Source organism: Seriola aureovittata, chromosome 22 (assembly GCF_021018895.1).
Source record: "Seriola aureovittata isolate HTS-2021-v1 ecotype China chromosome 22, ASM2101889v1, whole genome shotgun sequence".
Lineage (NCBI taxonomy): Eukaryota > Metazoa > Chordata > Actinopteri > Carangiformes > Carangidae > Seriola > Seriola aureovittata.
In genome coordinates, this window is record NC_079385.1 from 4316616 (window position 1) to 4334868 (window position 18253).

Consider the following 18253-nt stretch of genomic DNA (forward strand, 5'->3'; position numbering starts at 1 on the left):
TTTAATTGAAGTATATAATTATGCTAAGTATACAGAGTTGTTTGAATTAAAGAACCCACTGTAGGATTTATCATTTATTTCTTTTATAGACATTGTATTGGCTGCTGTTGCTATTAGCACAGTGCTAGTTAGCTGCTTCTCTTTCTTCTTCTTTCATTTTTCTTCTTCTCATCTGTCAAACCACTTCCCAGAGGTTTTCAGGAAGTACAAATGTATGCTGGTATCTGTTGACATTGCACTGCTGACAGTAAACACTGAGCTGTGCCAACAGCCTCCTACAGTATATGTATTCCAGCTCATCAAAAAGACATGAGGGCTTTCACACAGTGTCATACTCCTGCATCTCAGTTTGGGTTGACCTGCAGGCCCTTTTTATTTTGATTTGTCTGGTCACCAAAACAAGAATCTCAATGTGGATGTGACACAGAATGAAACTGAAAATACTGCATAATGGACTGCCTACTTTCTTCTCTCACAACCCTCTTCACTATTATGCTTTTCAGCCCCCATCCATGCCTATCACGCACTTGACTGGACTGGCTCAACTAGTTTAACAGTATATGGCATGCAAACAACTGCACTCATAAGGAAAGCTGATAAGAGGGGCAGGACCAATGCATTTATCGTAAAACAGCAGTGACATTGCTTTTTGTACTGATTACAAAGGCTATAAATCTTAGAGCTCAGTGACATGATGACGACAGCTACACCAGCCCACATCAGCTCAGAACTGAAACTTGTTGTGCATTTAAACCTTGCTTCAGACAGAGGATGGACGCACAACAACAGGACAGGCTGATCACATGACCTGCATGGAGAAAAGATAATGGCGCGTGTCCCACAGCTGCTCTTGGAAACTTTAGAGGAACTGGTTGCTGAACAGCTGAGGACCTTCCAGTTTTTTCTTTTCAGTGATGTTCTTGAAGGATTCCCACATATTCCAAAGTCTCGGGTTGACAGCGTGGACAGGCCAGGCACTGTGGATGTTTTGGTGCAGACATATGGCTATGATGATGCTGTTACTGTCACAGTGGATATACTGGTGAGGATGAAACTAAAACTGTGCGCTGAAAAATTAAAGAAGAAGTACGATCAAGGTAAAAGAGATTAAAAAGTAAAAATTGGCTGTTTAGTTAGTTTGTAAGACAAAATAGCTTGGCACGTAACACCTATTCCCTCTCTGTCTTTTTCAGTTCCAAGCAATCAACCTGGCAAAGGTAAGAAGCTAAACAGACACGTTAACAAGTTCAAACTCGTATACCCATGTACAGACAAGGTTGAACTATACAAAACTGAAACTTTATTCTTTGAACAGGAATCGACCACCATGCAATCCGAGACAAACTTAAATCCACTCTGAGGGAAAAGTACCAAAATATTTTTGAGGGGAATGCAGATGAAGGGGACACTGTCTACCTCAACAAAATCTACACTGAACTGCGCGTGATCGAAGGAGCTTGGGGAGGCTTCACCGAGGAGCATGAGGTCAGACAGCAGAGGTCCAGCCATGTCACAACAGAAGAAACATCAATTAAGGTTGGCAACATTTTCAAACCCAAGCCCAACCAAGAGAAGCACATCAGAACTGTGCTTACCCAGGGTATCCCTGGAGTGGGTAAAACTGTCTGTGCACAGAAGTTTACCCTGAGCTGGGCAGAAGGAGATGAAAATCAGGACATCACCTTCCTCTTCCCACTTCCTTTCCGTGAACTGAATCCCAACATAGGCGAAAAAGAACACAGTCTGATGCAGCTGCTTCACCAGTTCTTCCCTGAGATGAAACCTCTTGAGACTCTGGGAACAGAATGCAAAGTCTTGTTCATCTTTGACGGCCTTGACGAGACTCTCCTGCCTTTGAACTTCAAGCACAACAAGGTCTTGAGAGATGTGACAGAGCCAGCTTCACTGGATGTCCTGATCACAAACCTCATCGCGGGCGATCTGCTTGGGAACGCCCTCATCTGGATCACATCCAGACCCGCAGCGGTCGGCCGTATCTCTCGAAAACACATCCATCTGTGGACGGAAGTCAAGGGCTTCGCTAATGAACAGAAGGAGGAATACTTTAAGAAGCGTTTGTGTGACGATAACCTCGCCTTCAGAATCATCAACCATGTGAAGTCGTCAAGAAGCCTCTACATCATGTGTCAAATACCAGTTTTCTGCTGGATCACAGTGACTGTGATGAAGAAAATGTTGCGCGACAACTTGACAAGAGGCATGCCCAATACCCTGACAGAGATGTATGCATATCTCCTTCTCTGCCAGACAGACAGGATGATAGAAGGGCACTACCCAATAGAAAGTGTCAATGTAGTCTTGAAGCTAGCAGAGCTGGCGTACCGTCAACTGGAGAAGGGCAAACTGATCTTCTACGAGGCAGATCTGAAAGAATGTGGCATGGACGTCAAAGAGGCAACCATCTACTCAGGAGTTTGCACCGAGGTATTTATGATGGAGGGCACGAGGAGGCGAGAAGTCTTTAGCTTCATCCATTTGACCATTCAGGAGTTTCTGGCAGCTGTGTATGCTCATCATTCCTACATGCATAGAAAGGATAATGTTGTTCTTGGATACCTGAAAAGGATGTCTACAAGATGGCTCCCCAAGTCTGTGTTCAATTTTCACAAAACCACCATTGAAAAAGCCTTGGAGAGTAAGGACGGACGCTGGGACCTCTTCCTTCGCTTTCTCATGGGACTGTCGCTGAAGTCAAACCAGGAGCTCCTGGGTAGAATACTTCATTTGGAAGCAGAAGGAGAGGAAGATGTGGCAAGAACTGTCCAGTTCATCAAGGACAAAATCAAAGAGGAACCAGAGGCCAAGCTCAACCTCTTCCACTGCCTGAGCGAGCTCAAAGAGGAGTCTTTGGTGCAGGAGATCCAGAATTTTGTGAGTTCTGGGAGGCTCGCAGCCAAAAAACTGACTCCGGTTCAGTGGTCTGCACTCACATTTGAACTGATGACGTCAGAGGCAACAGAGGAAGAGTTCGACTTGAAGAAGTACATAAGATCTGAAGAAGGAGTGGCGAAGCTGCTGACTGTCATTACATCCTCCACACGTGCTCTGTAAGTTCACCCACATGACAAGACATGTTCCTCTTGCATGCTGGTTTTAGTTGCTCTCTGAGCTGCAAACAAAAGTGATTTCTGCTCATTACCCCAGCTACTTTTGGACTTTTACCTCTGGCCTGACCACTTTCTTATCCCTTTTCTATTCCCTTGTTTTTCTAGGCTAAATCACTGTAACCTCACTGAGAACTGCTGTGAAGGTTTGGCCTCTGCACTGAGCTCAACCTCCTCTCACCTGACAGAACTGGATCTGAGTGACAACAGCCTGCGGGATTTAGGGGTGAAGCTGCTTTCTGTTGGATTAGGAAGTCCACACTGTAAATTGAAGAAGCTAAGGTCTGTAGCACAACAATATTGCACAATACATCCCCTGCAACAGTAACAACAGTAACTAGCTACTTCTTGTGGTTGTATGAGTTGTGGGTTAGATTTAACGCTGTTGAATGCAGTTTTGTATTCCAGGATAATTACACAACTTCTTATTTTCCTTTTTTAGATTACATAAGTGTGAACTGGAAGGAGTCTGCTGTAAGGCACTGGCTGGTGCTCTTGGCACAGAGTCAACCCAACTTACAGAACTGGACCTGAGTGCTAATGACTTCCAGAAAACAGCAGTAAAGGCTCTGTGTGTGGGACTCTGCAGCCATCACTGTAAACTGGAAACACTAAGGTTCGACCTGCTTCTGCTGACAAACATAAATCTCTTTCTTGGACTTTCTTTAATCGAAGGCAGTGTTTTTAAGAATGGTGTTTTTTGGTAAATACTCTTCTGCAGGTTGAATGATTGCAAGCTGAAAGACAGTTGCTGTGAAGACTTGACTTTAGTTTTAAGCTCAGGCTCATCTCACCTGAAAAATCTTGACCTGAGCAACAACAGTCTGAAAGATTCTGGTGTATGTCTGCTTACTGCTGGACTGGGGAGTCCACATTGCAGACTGGAAACACTCAGGTCAGTGTGAGCTGAGTGTGAGCAGAGTGAGCTTGACAGTGTAAGCTTGAGCAGCAAAACACTGTGGTAATGTCATTGTTTGTTTAAGTTCCTTCAGTGAAAAAAGGAAATTTTGCTTTGCTGCTTAGGCCTGATTTTGTCATTTCTTTTGAATTAAAATATTTGTTCAAATGTGCATTAATTAGATTTTGACCTCTAAAGGGAAGGAGATGACTGACACAGATATAGGAACAGAGTAGGGATTTCTGACACAACTTCAGCTACTTCCAAGATGCACGGGGAAGGAAAAAGTTTCAAAAGTCAAAACTGAACATTTGTCATGTAAAGAAAGTCAAACCAGTGGGTTTTGGCTTGTGGCCTATATCAGAGTTATCATAAAACACATAAAGAGCATTTAATCAAGATGGTAATGAAACAAAACATTTAAAAAAGGTTAAAGAAAATATAAAAGACACCTAGTCATATACATATTAGCTAATGGAGACCGACACATAGATGGACTGGCTATTTGGTCATGCAGCTTCAGGCCAGTCACATTCCCAAACACATGCAGAGGAAAATTTGCCTCCTGCGAAATAATATTGGACATACAGTCACCATGTGGCCAGAAATTTGACTCCAAATGAATATGTGCTATGCTAGGTGGCTACATAGGCAACTGTTTGCTGACATTTTTGCCATATTAACTTTAACAGATAATGTCAGTGTTGTATTTAGAGCTGGTTGCATGCTTTTTACCACCAAAGTGCAGCCATGATCACATGTTCACCATCATTATGTTGCTGTAATTTCATTTGAAAATTTCCTCCACCTATCAGGCTCGGCTGGTGTGGCCTAACACAGAAATGCTGCAATCACATTGGCTCAGCTCTCAGCTCTGACTCCGCCCTCCTAAAAGAGCTGGACCTGAGTGGGAACAACCTGCATGGTCCAGACATTCAGATGCTATGCGCTGGGCTGAGAAGTCCAAACTGTAAACTGGAGAAATTAAGGTGAGGTCACTCAGGTTCAGTTGTCACAAAAAATATATATTTAGCAACACATGGACATGGACCTTTAATTTGTGAAGTAATAGGGTATAACTTTTACTAAAATAAGCATCAACTGCAGTTCAGCCTAACATTTTAACTTTGTGTGGCAACACCAGATATTAAAGACAGGACATTTTCTCACCCTCAGGTTAAATGAAGGCAATCTACAGAAATGCTGTGCTGATTTTGCCTCAGTCCTCAGCTCTGATTCCTCTTACCTGCAAGTCCTCGATCTGAGCGAGAACGACCTGCAAGACTCAGAGGTGAAGCTACTCTCTGCAGGACTGGCAAGTTCACACTGTAAACTGGAGACGTTAAGGTGAGCTGCCTTTACATTATCTCTAGCATAACACAATCTTTTTGTCCTCAAATGTTAATAGTGCATGTAGTTACCCTAGATAATAATAATCATAGTAATGTAATAATTAATCATAAGATATGAAAAAAATCTGCACTATGAATGTAGAAATGTCAAACCAAACAAGTAAGAAACTCTGTAAACCTCATGTCTTCATAATACAAAAAAGTAAACAATGTGTTTTTGGATGAACACAGGCTGTCGTTCTGCGGAGTCACTGGGAAAGGCTGCACCTATTTGGCTTCAGCGCTGAGCTCCAACCCATCCTGCCTGAGGCAGCTGGACCTCAGCTACAACTTCCTGCAGGACTCTGGAGTGAAGCTGATCTCAATCCATCTGGACAACCCGCTGTGTAAACTGGAAAAACTCAGGTAAAACACCAGCTTAGTTAGCCTCAGTGGTTCCTGGGTATAACTCACTAGTGGTACCAACAATACAATGAAAAAAAAAAAAAATACAATCACAGAAATTTCTGAAATACAGAGAGTATGGTAGTTCAAGGTTTCACTTCATTACCAAGTTCCCTTTTGGACAGTTTTAGTTTTAGCAGAAACACATGTGATGCGCACATGATAAACTGCAGATAGAATAGAAAGCACAATAGACTGAGGAAGCAGGACTCAACATGGTCACATGCTCTACAGTGGACACAATCACATTTTACATATGTACAACATATATGTTTTATATGAATGAATATAAAATGAATGTGTCTGTTAATGATGAATGTTTCTTATACGTCCGCCTGTCTACAGTGTGGAGCACAACGCAGAGTGCTACTTGAAATCAACATTGAAAAACTGTAAGTGATGTAGTTTTACTACATTGTTTTCATTTACTTTCGTTTTAATAAAGAAATGAAGCATTTGTACTGTGGTCTCAAAAGCATGTAACCTTCTATCAGTCAGATAGTAACTTTTGAATAGAAATTATTTTGATTATTGAGAGGGATGCATTCATTTAAATTGTATTTTTTAAATCCTCGGTTTGAATATCTAATCGAGCCTCTACATGAATCTTTGAACTAAGAAAGCAAAATCTATATACCTAAAGATTAGGTTGTGTTTTAAATAATTTTTTCCATCTGCTACCTGAGTTCAGTTTTAGTTTAGTTTAGATTGTGTGCAAATAAATGTGACATATGAATCCTCTCTCTCCTTTCCACTCTTTTGGTTCGATGTCTTGTACCGTCACTTGTCCAGCAGGTGGGAGGATAGAGATCAAACTGACAGTGTTCTCTGTGATTTTAAACTGGTTTTATGTGGATTCTTTCTTTCTTTCTTTCTTTCTTTCTTTCTTTCTTTCTTTCTTTCTTTCTTTCTTTCTTTTTATCTTTCTTTCTTTCTTTCTTTCTCTCTGGTCTTTGACCTGAAATGATAGGGGTTGTTGAAATGTTGAGGTCCTGGACCTTATTATGATTATTTACCAATACAGTGATTTAAAAATGAAGGACACAGAGAAATCCATGCGTATGTCTTTTACAGATGCATGTACTCTGACGTTTGATGCAAACACAGCTGCCAAGTCTCTCTTCCTGTACGACGGGGGAAAGCAGGTGACGTGGGTCAGGGAGAGACAGCAGTACCCGGATCACCCCGAGAGGTTTGAGAGTGTCGACCAGTTGCTCTGTCTCCAAGACCTCACCCGGCGCCACTACTGGGAGGTGGAGTGGCGGGGACGCTGGGTGGATGTCGCCGTGGCGATGAGGGGAATCCGTCGAAGGGCAAGCTCTCACCTCTGTGGGTTTGGCAGAACAGACCAGTCCTGGAGTCTGTACTGCTCTGAGGATCGCTACATCGCTCAGCACAACAGCCAGTCTGTGGAGATACCGGCACCTCTCTCTCGCTCCCACAGGGTTGGAGTCTATTTGGACTGGGCTGGTGGCACCCTGTCCTTCTACAGCGTCTCCTCTAGGACCCTCAGTCACCTTCACACGTTCTACAGCACTTTCACTGCGCCCCTCTACGCCGGGTTTGGGATGGCAGAGGAAGACTGCTCTGTGATAATTTGTACAGAGCAGGGCATGCCACAATTAATTTCTCGCTCAGCTAGTGCAGAAAGAGTTGTTGAGTTTTAAGTGCAGACGATGACAGAAAAGATTTCAGTTTAATGGAGGACATAGTGGACACAGACATAATGCTGGAAAAAGGAGAATTATGAATTTACAGTCAGGCTCTATGAACTTGCTGATTTCAAACTTCATTTGTAGATGTCGATGAAATGTATAGCCTATGTATGTATACAAGCATGGACACTGTAAGAAGGGTTACTGTAAATTTGGTAGCATCTTTCATTAAAAAGGTTTCTCTCAATAGCCAACTGCAAACTTTCAGCTGTAATTTCCTACATGCACACGAATGCATCACACACTGACATGCTTTTCAAATCCAATGCAGCCAGTGAAGAAAGGCAAAAATCATCCAACAAGATCCTGAAGGCTCTGTGGGGCTGTACAACATGGATGTATTAATAGACTTCTTCAAGCTGCTTGTATTGCAGTTGTTACAATCCCATCTGAAAGATATGGACATTTCAAAAAACAATAATGCAAATTTGGTAACATTTTTTGGCTGAACCGCAATAGTGGGGCCAGCCCTATAATGGAGGCTGACTGACTTACTGAGTGATTATAGTTCCACTGTTGGTCAGCCTAATGCCATGTGACTGAATTGGAGTTTCCCCATTGGCCATTGCCCTTTCAAAATGATTTGGCGCAAACGGTTTCAATTAGGGCAGCGTTAACAACCTGTAGTGTTGGCTGTGCTAACTGCTAAGCTAAAGAGCCTTGCAAATCTGGATAGCATGTAAACAACAGAAACACCAGCAACTGGAAATGAGACGATTCACTTACTGCAGCACAGTAATAAAAGCCCTGTTAACTAATAAAGGGTTTCTGTCCACTGAAATGCTAGAAGGCTTTTAATTTGAAAAAATTGTGGGAGGTGTTTAGTTTGTATAAGACATTATGCAGTAACTTTAAGATGGTAACCAGGGGGAAATGACCAATTCTATGTTAAACAGAGTGAATAAGAAAAAAACACCTGCCTCTAATACAAGCCTATCTCAAATAAAAATCTGATACCTTCTTCAGGTGAGGTAAATAAAGGCCCCACCCACTTTTTGAGGAAATGCAGTAGTTGAAAGGGCATGAAAAAGTGGAAAAACTAGCTAAACAAGTACTAAGGAAAGGAAATATAAACATCACTATTAAACTATCCAAACCAGAGGGAAAGAGCATCACAAGGTAAAATATCCACACAGTACATGCAAATACAAATTTCATGACAGTTGTACGGAAGCCGTCATACTTGCAAATTTGTTTTTATCCTGTTATCTTAAGATAACAAGTCTCGTAAATCCCAGTAAGTCTCCTCCTTAGCAACAATCCTCAGTAACTTGTTAGCTGACGAGGACTGATCTGAAAATGATCTTGTTTGAAAAGACACAATGTGATTTCTGCCTTTGATTGAAATATTTTCTGATGCGTTGATCAATGCATAGTTCGGAAATTTCAGTTTACAGCAAGTCTACATACTGGCTTGGCACATCTGGTCTGTAATTAATAATGTAATGTACAATGACAAAATAAGTTTTGTTATCTCGAGATAACGGGATAATTATCTTGTTATCTCGGGATAACTAGTTTGTTATCCCGAGATAACAGGGGGGAAAAAAATTGCAAGTGTGGCCTTTCTCGTCTACCGTTCAATCCGTCTGTGAGATATTTCCCTCAAAACCCCAAATATCAACCTCAAGGTGGTTCCAAAGGAAAAGTCCAGGGATCACAAAAGTCACTGATTCATCCTCTGGGCATCATGAATAACCAACAGTTGTCAAAACATTAACAAACCCTCTGACCTTGCTAATCACTAAGTACAAATACTCATGGTGAAAATATGGAGGAAATTGTAATCTTTGTAATCTTTCTGAATCTTTTAGGAGAAACATTTTCTTCCAGGGAAGAGTGAATTATTGTTAGTGGAAATCGCAGCCAATTCTGAGTCTTGTAATGTTATTTTCCTTGAGCTGTGGAGCCAGATTGGCAGAGTCAGTGCTGGGAATTAAGCTAGTATAAATAGCTATGACTATCTGACAGTGTTACAGTGTTGGAGCTGTGAAAGTTGTGTGACATATTTGGAAAAAAAAGAAAAATGACTGAGGAGGAATGTGGGAAGTTACTGGTAGTGTTGTTGACTCTCTGTCTGTTGCTCAAGCTTCTGTCTTACTCAGTCTGGTCTGACAGGAAATGACGGCAAACATGGAGGAGGTGTGGCAGCTTTAGTCGGTGGATAAAGGTTCCCCTATGTTGTGGAATTTGAGCTGCGATGCAAGGTTCACACAACACTCAGGTAAGTGTTTAGAGAAAGAAAAGATAGATTTTTAATGGTATTTTATTTTTGTACCTAAACTGTAGTTTTCAATTTAACATTCAAAGAAGTAATGTTGTTGTACTTGCTGAGGGTTGATTAGAAAGTTGTTAAAGATATTTTAAAAGATATCTGATTTGGACCAAAATGTGACTTTTAAACTGTGAAACTCAGATGAAAATGAAGAGTCTGGTTCGATACTTTGGGCTCATCTTGGCTTTTCTCTTCAGCTGCACAGGACAAGCTGAGGTAAAAATCAAAACTACAGAAACCTCCCCTCACATCAATGTCTTCTTCTGTACTTGCATGAGTGTAAATCAGATAAAAACAAAATGTCTTCTCTCAAGCTCTGGCTGTAATGTCTACCTGTAAGTTGTGTGTTTTCACTGCATCAAGTCTCACTTTAAAACTTTTCTGTGGTGTTGCTAGGGGCAGCGGACAGGAGGTCGAGGTACAGAGCATGTTATTGCTTACATTTACAATTCCATATACTTTACATTAGGAATGTGTCTTGTACCACGTTCATATTGACTGTGGCTCTTCCTCTTTGTTTTCTCTTGTCATGTACATCTCAGGAACAGACTGCACACAGATCAAGACTCGCTCACCACAAGCATCCAGTGGAGTTTATGCAGTCCAGCCTCCCGGAGTCAAGAAGCCATTCAAGGTAATGAATGTGACATGTTGTGCACACAGCAATTTGTACTTTAACTAACAGTTTGCTAAGCCCTGCCTCCTGCTATGCCTGAGGCTTTCTGTTGGCGCACACACAGTTTACCATGACAAAGGTGGCAGATTTCTCCCTCTGAATCTGTTGTTGCTGTCATTTGTATTTAATATGCATGTCAGAAATCAGCCCAACATGTCACTTAACACTTCATGTGATCCTTTCCAAAGCCCTGTAGAACATGTCTCAGTCTCTAGTAAAAGTGTAAGAAAACCTGGCAGCTGGTTTTCCTAACGTGTTTCCTGGACTACCTGTTCAGGTGTACTGTGAGATGCGAGCAGATGGAGGCTGGACGGTGTTTCAGAGACGCAGTGGACAAGCAGTTTCCTTCAACAGGAAATGGGCAGCTTACAAAAATGGTTTTGGAAACCTGACAAGTGAGTAAGATAAAACACTGCAGCGTTATCCACTGTGTGTATGTCATGATTAGTTATTATTAAGCCTATAAGAGAGTTTGTGTTTGTTTAGAAGGCTAAGTCTAATTCATGGTGACTGTGACACACCTCACAAAACACATTGTGAATATAAATATCCCATAAATTTTGATTATGGACTCAGTGTACTGTAAAGGTAACACATTACAGCAACAAAGATGTCATCTTTTGACAGCAGAAATCCCCTCTTGTCGTTGCAACAACTCCAACCTTTTTCACCCCTCTTTTCCCCTTGCTCCTGTCATAATTACTACGACCACTAGATGTCACCTAGCAACAAAAGATAACTATTTGTCGTAATAACCTGCTACACAGACACCTATGGGCTGGTTTTGCTGTCCTCCAGACTGCGGAGCAATGAGACAGAAGGTGACAGTCACAGTCCAGCTTTTAATCTAATTGCACTGTGAGGGCGACATGCACATTCTCTAACACATCAGACTACGGTGGCAGCTTCACCTGGAGGAAAGCACTGAGAGAAAACTCACTCCAATTATAAGCACAAATTGCAAGGTTGAACTTTCACCTGACCCTGAATTCCTGCTGATTCACCCACAGGAAACATAAAAACCTGAATCCTGCAGCAATGATAACTGTTGTTTTGTAAAGGGCCAAACTCTTTGGGACATAGTTTGTTTCTGTTAATTTGTACAAAGAGATATCAAACATAAATCCTGTCTTTGTGCTCTGCTGATTCCCTCAGAGGACCACTGGCTCGGTCTGAAGAAGGTTTTCTCTGTGGCCAAGGACAAGACCAAGAAGTGGACCCTTAGGGTGGACTTGTGGGACCATGAAGGTGGCACTGCTTTTGCTGAGTACCGAAACTTTCGACTGGGAAATGAGAAAACAGCTTTCAAACTGAATGTGGGGAAATACAGTGGAAACGCAGGTACTGCAGCCTTTTTAACTGCTGCTCTTTACCTTTTCTCACTGTTCCTTTTTTATGCACAAATATTCTCTATTTGAATTTTATTCATAATTTTTGTGCTGTTTTCAATGTTTGAGTGTAAATTAAACTTACAAGTCAATGATGCACATTAGAAGTGATTTTCCCAGGTCAGCAGCAACTCTGCCGGCTTTAGCTGTTTTCTGAAACAACAGCGCCCTCTTTCTGTTCTGTGGTGTAAAGCAATCCAGCAGCTTAAATCCAACTCTGATACACAGTGAGTGGAGAGCAGCTGGAGACTGACAGTTTGTAGTGATAAAATGCTTCACACAGCTGCTTTCAAATGAAAGAAGAAATAACATAATTTTCATCCTAAAAGTGAGAAGTTGAAAGTTTATTGATGAACACACCTTAGCTGAACTGAGTGCAGTCAGTGGTTTTACTGCTACAGTCTTACTTGGTCTGGTATGACCAGTAGCTTATGGTGACTAACGTTTGCAAACCTAATCCAGACATAGTTGTGCAACTGATAAAAGTGAGTGATTATTTACTTTTACTGGGAAATTCTTTGTTTCATCATCTTGTAACTCCAGACCAAATTGTTCCAAACTCTGTTTAAAGGCGACGCCATCCGAGGCGCCTATGCAGGCATCGACCAGAACGGCTACGGCTTCAGCACCGTTGATCGTGACAACGACGGCTGCTCCCCGTGCATCTTTGGTGACATTGCTGAAGAAGACTGTGCCTCATCAGATGGCGGTGGTTGGTGGTACAGTCGCTGTGGTTCTGCCAGTCTGAATGGTGAATGGCATCCTGCTGGTGACAACATCGGTTGGGCCTCTGGCCTTCACTGGCGCACCTGGAGACCTCCTGCACCTTACTCGGCCAAGGCCAGCAGACTGATGATCAAGTCTGTGTGAGAGGAGAGCGTCCATGTTTAACTCCATGTTGGCTCACATTTAAAAGAAGAATCCAACAATCATCTTCGCACTGCTCTTACTTTTAGAAAGTGGTTGTCCTGTTTATTTCACACTTGTGGGGTGTTTCTGCCTTTGGAGATTCAACAGTTCCAGTAATGCTGGATGCTAGTGTTCAGGCGTAACTTAAATGTACTAAGTCACTTTGAGGATTTTGATTCATTTGATGCAGCACAATCCACATCTAGTGCAAGGTGTTTCTAGCCTTTGCAATAGCCGTGCTAACAATCCACAAAATGCATTTATTTCATTATGAAACATCTACAAATAAACTACTTGCAGAACCTGCTTGTCAAATGTTCTTTATTCCTGGTTTAACACACCATGTGAGTAACAATGAGTTCATCTTCAAACTAATATTACAGGTTTTACATTTTCAAACATTTATTGCAGTATGTTTCCCAAATAGCTTTTTGATGATGTCATCACATCATGTAAATCAGGTCTTTGTTTCTTGGCAACATTAAACAGTTCAGAGATTTGCATGAATATGTGGCAGTTGAGGTAAAGATTAATATTATTTAATATAAAGGCCGTTATAAATTCCACTTGCAGTTTTATTCTCCACTGACGGACAATAGAAAGGAAGAAAGTCCCACCTCGCTGGATTACAAGTGTCTGGTGTATGAACCACCTTGAGACAGATTTACATTGTTTTCATTAAACTTACTGTCAGAGGATGGAGCTTTGGCTGCACTCAGTACGTCACAATCAGCTGAAGTGATCCAGGCCACAGTGTGGCGCTGCTCGCACATCCCAGGTTTACAACAGCATTCAAAGTGATAGCTAACAAGAGAAACAACTTGGGAGACAAAATACCTGTTGTTCCCAGTGTTGCTATGGAGGTGTGGTCAACAACTAGGAATTAATCTACCTGGCTAACTGTAAATAAATCCATATCATTCATTTGTAATGGCATTCTGTAAGTTCTGTAAATAATGTGCCTGGCATCCATTACTGATGAACAACAAAGATCTTATAAATATATGGTCACTTAACGTTTTCCAGCTTTACAAGTTGCCAAGTTTCTCCTGAGAGCTCCATCAAACAGTTGACTCCTATTCCAACAGTTTTAATGCCTAAACATCTGACAGTCGTCCAGAACTCATAGAACCATAGTTACACATTTAACTCTCCTTTTAGCCTCTAACACCAGCAGATAACAGCTCACATTTCACTGAACCCAAAGCACAGGTTATCTCTCAGAGGTAGAGTTAGCTGCTTTAAGTCTAGCGGCTAATGGGGTCGGCTGAGTGTGTTTGAGACACATAGATGAGGCTGGAGTCCGAGGTTCATGAATGCTGAGCTTTTTTATTTCATTTCTTTTCAAATTTCTTTTTAACGTGTGTGTGGTTTATGCAATGACGCATATCCACCATGACTGAGGTTAATAAAAAATGTTAAAAAATGAAAAGGGAGGAAAGAGGTGTATATGACCTCTCATCTTGGTGAAGTGGTTGCACCTGAGGAGGGCGGTTCCTTTCCAGGCAGGAGTGGTTCATCTATCCTCCCTCCCTGCCTCAGGTGTGATCATGTGACTCCTGATTGGAAACGTCTTCACAGCCTTGTAAATAAAAACTCATAGTATTTCCAGAAACGGTCTTATTACCAACTGGGCTTCGGTGTGGAAGTTTTGTGGCAATATTCCCTTCTCTCAGTCTGCTTCATCTGATTCTGCTTTGGTTAGTGATTTCCTGCATCTCCCAGGTTGAAGCAGGAGTCAGTTTAGTCGGTGGGAAAAGGTGCTCTTCCTTTTGTGGAGTCTGAGCTGAGATTCAAGGTTCACTGAACATGCAGGTAAGTGTTTGTGCTTATTGATTTTAATGGTTGTATTTTACACTTAAATCCTGTGAAAGTGAAGAACGGTTGAAATGTCTGCTTTGTGTCATTTGTCAGTCTCCTTATGAGGGCTGAGGTGTAAACTTCAGTTTTCAATTAACATTGACAGAAGTAATGTTGTTGTACTTGCTGAGGGTTGATTAAAAAGTTGTTAAAGATATTTTAAGATATCTGATTGGGACCAAAATGTGACTTTTTTTTTTTTTTTAAAACTGAAACTCAGGTGAAAATGAAGAGTCTGGTTCGATACTTTGGGCTCATCTTGGCTTTTCTCTTCAGCTGCACAGGACAAGCTGAGGTAAAAATCAAAACTACAGAAACCTCCCCTCACATCAATGTCTTCTTCTGTACTTGCATGAGTGTAAATCAGATAAAAACAAAATGTCTTCTCTCAAGCTCTGGCTGTAATGTCTACCTGTAAGTTGTGTGTTTTCACTGCATCAAGTCTCACTTTAAAACTTTCTCTGTGGTGTTGCTAGGGGCAGCGGACAGGAGGTCGAGGTACAGAGCATGTTATTGCTTACATTTACAATTCCATATACTTTACATTAGGAACGTGTCTTGTACCACGTTCATATTGACTGTGGCTCATCCTCTTTGTTTTCTCTTGTCATGTACATCTCAGGAACAGACTGCACACAGATCAAGACTCGCTCACCACAAGCATCCAGTGGAGTTTATGTAGTCCAGCCTCCCGGAGTCAAGAAGCCATTCAAGGTAATGAATGTGACATGTTGTGCACAAAGCAATTTGTACTTTAACTAACAGTTTGCTAAGCCCTGCCTCCTGCTATGCCTGAGGCTTTCTGTTGGCGCACACACAGTTTACCATGACAAAGGTGGCAGATTTCTCCCTCTGAATCTGTTGTTGCTGTCATTTGTATTTAATATGCATGTCAGAAATCAGCCCAACATGTCACTTAACACTTCATGTGATCCTTTCCAAAGCCCTGTAGAACATGTCTCAGTCTCTAGTAAAAGTGTAAGAAAACCTGGCAGCTGGTTTTCCTAATGTGTTTCCTGGACTACCTGTTCAGGTGTACTGTGAGATGCGAGCAGATGGAGGCTGGACGGTGTTTCAGAGACGCAGTGGACGAGCAGTTTCCTTCAACAGGAAATGGGCAGAATACAAAAATGGTTTTGGAGATGTGACAAGTGAGTAAGATAAAACACTGCAGCGTTAACTGTCATTATTCATTTCCATTAATCCTGACAGTTTAAAAGTGGTTGTTTGTTTAAAAGGCTAAGTCTAATTTCTGGTGACTGACACACCTTACAAAACACACAGTGAATATTCATTTTAATTCATTAATTTTAAATTCAAGACTCGATGTACTGTAAAGGGAACACATTGCATTAACAAAGATGATGTTTTTCTCGTCGACGCTTGCAGCAAAGAGCTCCCCTTGTCACCTGCTGTCCTCCAGACTGTGGAGTAAAGAGACACAGTCCAGCTTCAAATCTAAACTACATTACACTGTATTAAGTAAATTATCAAATAATCCCAGGAACACTGTCTGAAGATTCACAAGAGTAAGATATTTATTCTTGCAGCAAGGGAACAAGTTACACACAAGAGCTCGCAGTGCAAATGTTCAAAGGATGCAAGATTCACACAGAATTTATACACAGAATATATGAGTGTCCTTACATTGTTGCTGAAATGAGACAGACACAATAGAGACTCGATTCCTGCCTTATCATAGCTAATGTTTTGGTGTAGTGGCCAGGAGGAACAGCGAAGGTCACTGCGCTCCTCTCTGACAACACCTGTCTTAAAAGTAGACACAATAATGGAAAGTTCAAAACAGGATAATACAGTTTGCCTTTTAAGATGGTTATGTTAATCATAAAGTATCACAATTTTTCCAACACACTGTGAGGGTGACATGCACTTTCTCTAATAAAATCTACCCACAGGAAACATGAAAACCTGAACCCTGCAGCAATGATAACTGTTGTTTTGTAAAGGGCCAAACTCTTTGGGACTTAGTTTGTTTGTGGAAATTGGTGCATAAACGTGTCGTGGCAATGCTCTGCTGATTCCCTCAGAGGACCACTGGCTCGGTCTGGAGAAAGTTTCCTCTGTGACCAAGGACAAGACCAAGAAGTGGACCCTTAGGGTGGACTTGTGGGACCATGAAGGTGGCACTGCTTTCGCTGAGTACCAGGACTTTAGACTGGGAGATGAGGACACAGCTTTCAAACTGCATGTGGGGAAATACAGTGGAAACACAGGTACTGCAGCCTTTTTAACTGCTGCTCTTTACCTTTTCTCACTGTCCCTTTTTTATACACAAATATTCTCTTTATTTGAATTTAATTCATAATTTGTGTGCTGTTTTCAATGTTTAAGTGTAAATTAAACTTACAAGTCAATGATGCACATTAGAAGTGATTTTCCCAGGTCAGCAGCAACTCTGCCGGCTTTAGCTGTTTTCTGAAACAACAGCGCCCTCTTTCTGTTCTGTGGTGTAAAGCAATCCAGCAGCTTAAATCCAACTCTGATACACAGTGAGTGGAGAGCAGCTGGAGACTGACAGTTTGTAGTGATAAAATGCTTCACACAGCTGCTTTCAAATGAAAGAAGAAATAACATAATTTTCATCCTAAAAGTGAGAAGTTGAAAGTTTATTGATGAACTGAGTGCAGTCAGTGGTTTTACTGCTACAGTCTTACTTGGTCTGGTATGACCAGTAGCTTATGGTGACTAACGTTTGCAAACCTAATCCAGACATAGTTGTGCAACTGATAAAAGTGAGTGATTATTTACTTTTACTGGGAAATTCTTTGTTTCATCATCTTGTAACTCCAGACCAAATTGTTCCAAACTCTGTTTAAAGGCGACGCCATCCGAGGCGCCTATGCAGGCATCGACCAGAACGGCTACGGCTTCAGCACCGTTGATCGTGACAACGACGGCTGCTCCCCGTGCATCTTTGGTGACATTGCTAAAGATGATTGTGCCTCATCAGATGGCGGTGGTTGGTGGTACAGTCGCTGTGGTTCTGCCAGTCTGAATGGTGAATGGCATCCTGCTGGTGACAACATCGGTTGGGCCTCTGGCCTTCACTGGCGCACCTGGAGACCTCCTGCACCTTACTCGGCCAAGGCCAGCAGACTGATGATCAAGTCTGTGTGAGAGGAGAGCGTCCATGTTTAACTCCATGTTGGCTCACATTTAAAAGAAGAATCCAACAATCATCTTTGCACTGCTCTTACTTTTAGAAAGTGGTTGTCCTGTTTATTTCACACTTGTGGGGTGTTTCTGCCTTTGGAGATTCAACAGTTCCAGTAATGCTGGATGCTAGTGTTCAGGCGTAACTTAAATGTACTAAGTCACTTTGAGGATTTTGATTCATTTGATGCAGCACAATCCACATCTAGTGCAAGGTGTTTTTAGCCTTTGCAATAGCCGTGCTAACAATCCACAAAATGCATTTATTTCATTATGAAACATCTACAAATAAACTACTTGCAGAACCTGCTTGTCAAATGTTCTTTATTCCTGGTTTAACACACCATGTGAGTAACAATGAGTTCATCTTCAAACTAATATTACAGGTTTTACATTTTCAAACATTTATTGCAGTATGTTTCCCAAATAGCTTTTTG

General features: G+C 41.6%; 2 protein-coding genes across 6 annotated transcripts; both read left to right on the plus strand.

Annotated features, from left to right (window-relative positions):
- The first annotated feature begins 2 nt into the window (after positions 1-2).
- Positions 3-9717, plus strand: LOC130163811 (NACHT, LRR and PYD domains-containing protein 12-like). 3 transcript variants are annotated; one of them, XR_008826523.1, is made up of 12 exons: positions 3-1097; positions 1194-1217; positions 1316-3068; positions 3234-3407; positions 3568-3741; positions 3847-4020; positions 4839-5012; positions 5200-5370; positions 5607-5780; positions 6165-6211; positions 6894-8653; positions 9653-9717. XR_008826523.1 is itself a non-coding variant. In XM_056368217.1 (11 exons), exons 1-11 carry the CDS (start codon positions 827-829, stop codon positions 7484-7486), a joined length of 3729 nt encoding a protein of 1242 aa, XP_056224192.1. In that variant the 5' UTR covers positions 3-826; the 3' UTR covers positions 7487-9444. The 3 variants fall into 3 exon arrangements, 2 of the variants coding, with proteins under 2 accessions (XP_056224192.1, XP_056224194.1); XM_056368217.1 differs by lacking the exon at positions 9653-9717 and having other exon boundaries at positions 6894-9444; XM_056368219.1 differs by lacking the exons at positions 3847-4020; positions 9653-9717 and having other exon boundaries at positions 6894-9444.
- On the plus strand, positions 9641-18121 carry LOC130163817 (angiopoietin-related protein 5-like). 3 transcript variants are annotated; one of them, XM_056368228.1, is made up of 7 exons: positions 9641-9758; positions 14863-14937; positions 15119-15140; positions 15265-15356; positions 15676-15793; positions 16691-16876; positions 17482-18121. In XM_056368228.1, the coding sequence occupies exons 1-7, from the start codon at positions 9735-9737 to the stop codon at positions 17778-17780; spliced, it is 816 nt and encodes a 271-aa protein (XP_056224203.1). In that variant the 5' UTR covers positions 9641-9734; the 3' UTR covers positions 17781-18121. The 3 variants fall into 3 exon arrangements, with proteins under 3 accessions (XP_056224203.1, XP_056224202.1, XP_056224204.1); XM_056368227.1 differs by lacking the exons at positions 14863-14937; positions 15119-15140; positions 15265-15356; ... (1 more) ...; positions 16691-16876; positions 17482-18121 and adding exons at positions 9951-10025; positions 10206-10227; positions 10352-10443; ... (1 more) ...; positions 11641-11826; positions 12445-13084 and having other exon boundaries at positions 9647-9758; XM_056368229.1 differs by lacking the exon at positions 9641-9758 and adding an exon at positions 14374-14597.
- Positions 18122-18253: the final 132 nt, after the last annotated feature.

Coding starts and splice junctions, on each gene's coding strand:
- LOC130163811 (XM_056368217.1), top strand. CDS start 827: ATGGCGCGTGTCCCACAGCTGCTCTTGGAAACTTTAGAGGAACTGGTT. Junction 4,021..4,838: donor TGCAGACTGGAAACACTCAG/GTCAGTGTGAGC, acceptor TCCACCTATCAG/GCTCGGCTGGTGTGGCCTAA. Junction 5,013..5,199: donor TGTAAACTGGAGAAATTAAG/GTGAGGTCACTC, acceptor TCTCACCCTCAG/GTTAAATGAAGGCAATCTAC.
- LOC130163817 (XM_056368228.1), top strand. CDS start 9,735: ATGCAAGGTTCACACAACACTCAG. Junction 15,141..15,264: donor GCAGCGGACAGGAGGTCGAG/GTACAGAGCATG, acceptor TGTACATCTCAG/GAACAGACTGCACACAGATC. Junction 16,877..17,481: donor GAAATACAGTGGAAACACAG/GTACTGCAGCCT, acceptor CTCTGTTTAAAG/GCGACGCCATCCGAGGCGCC.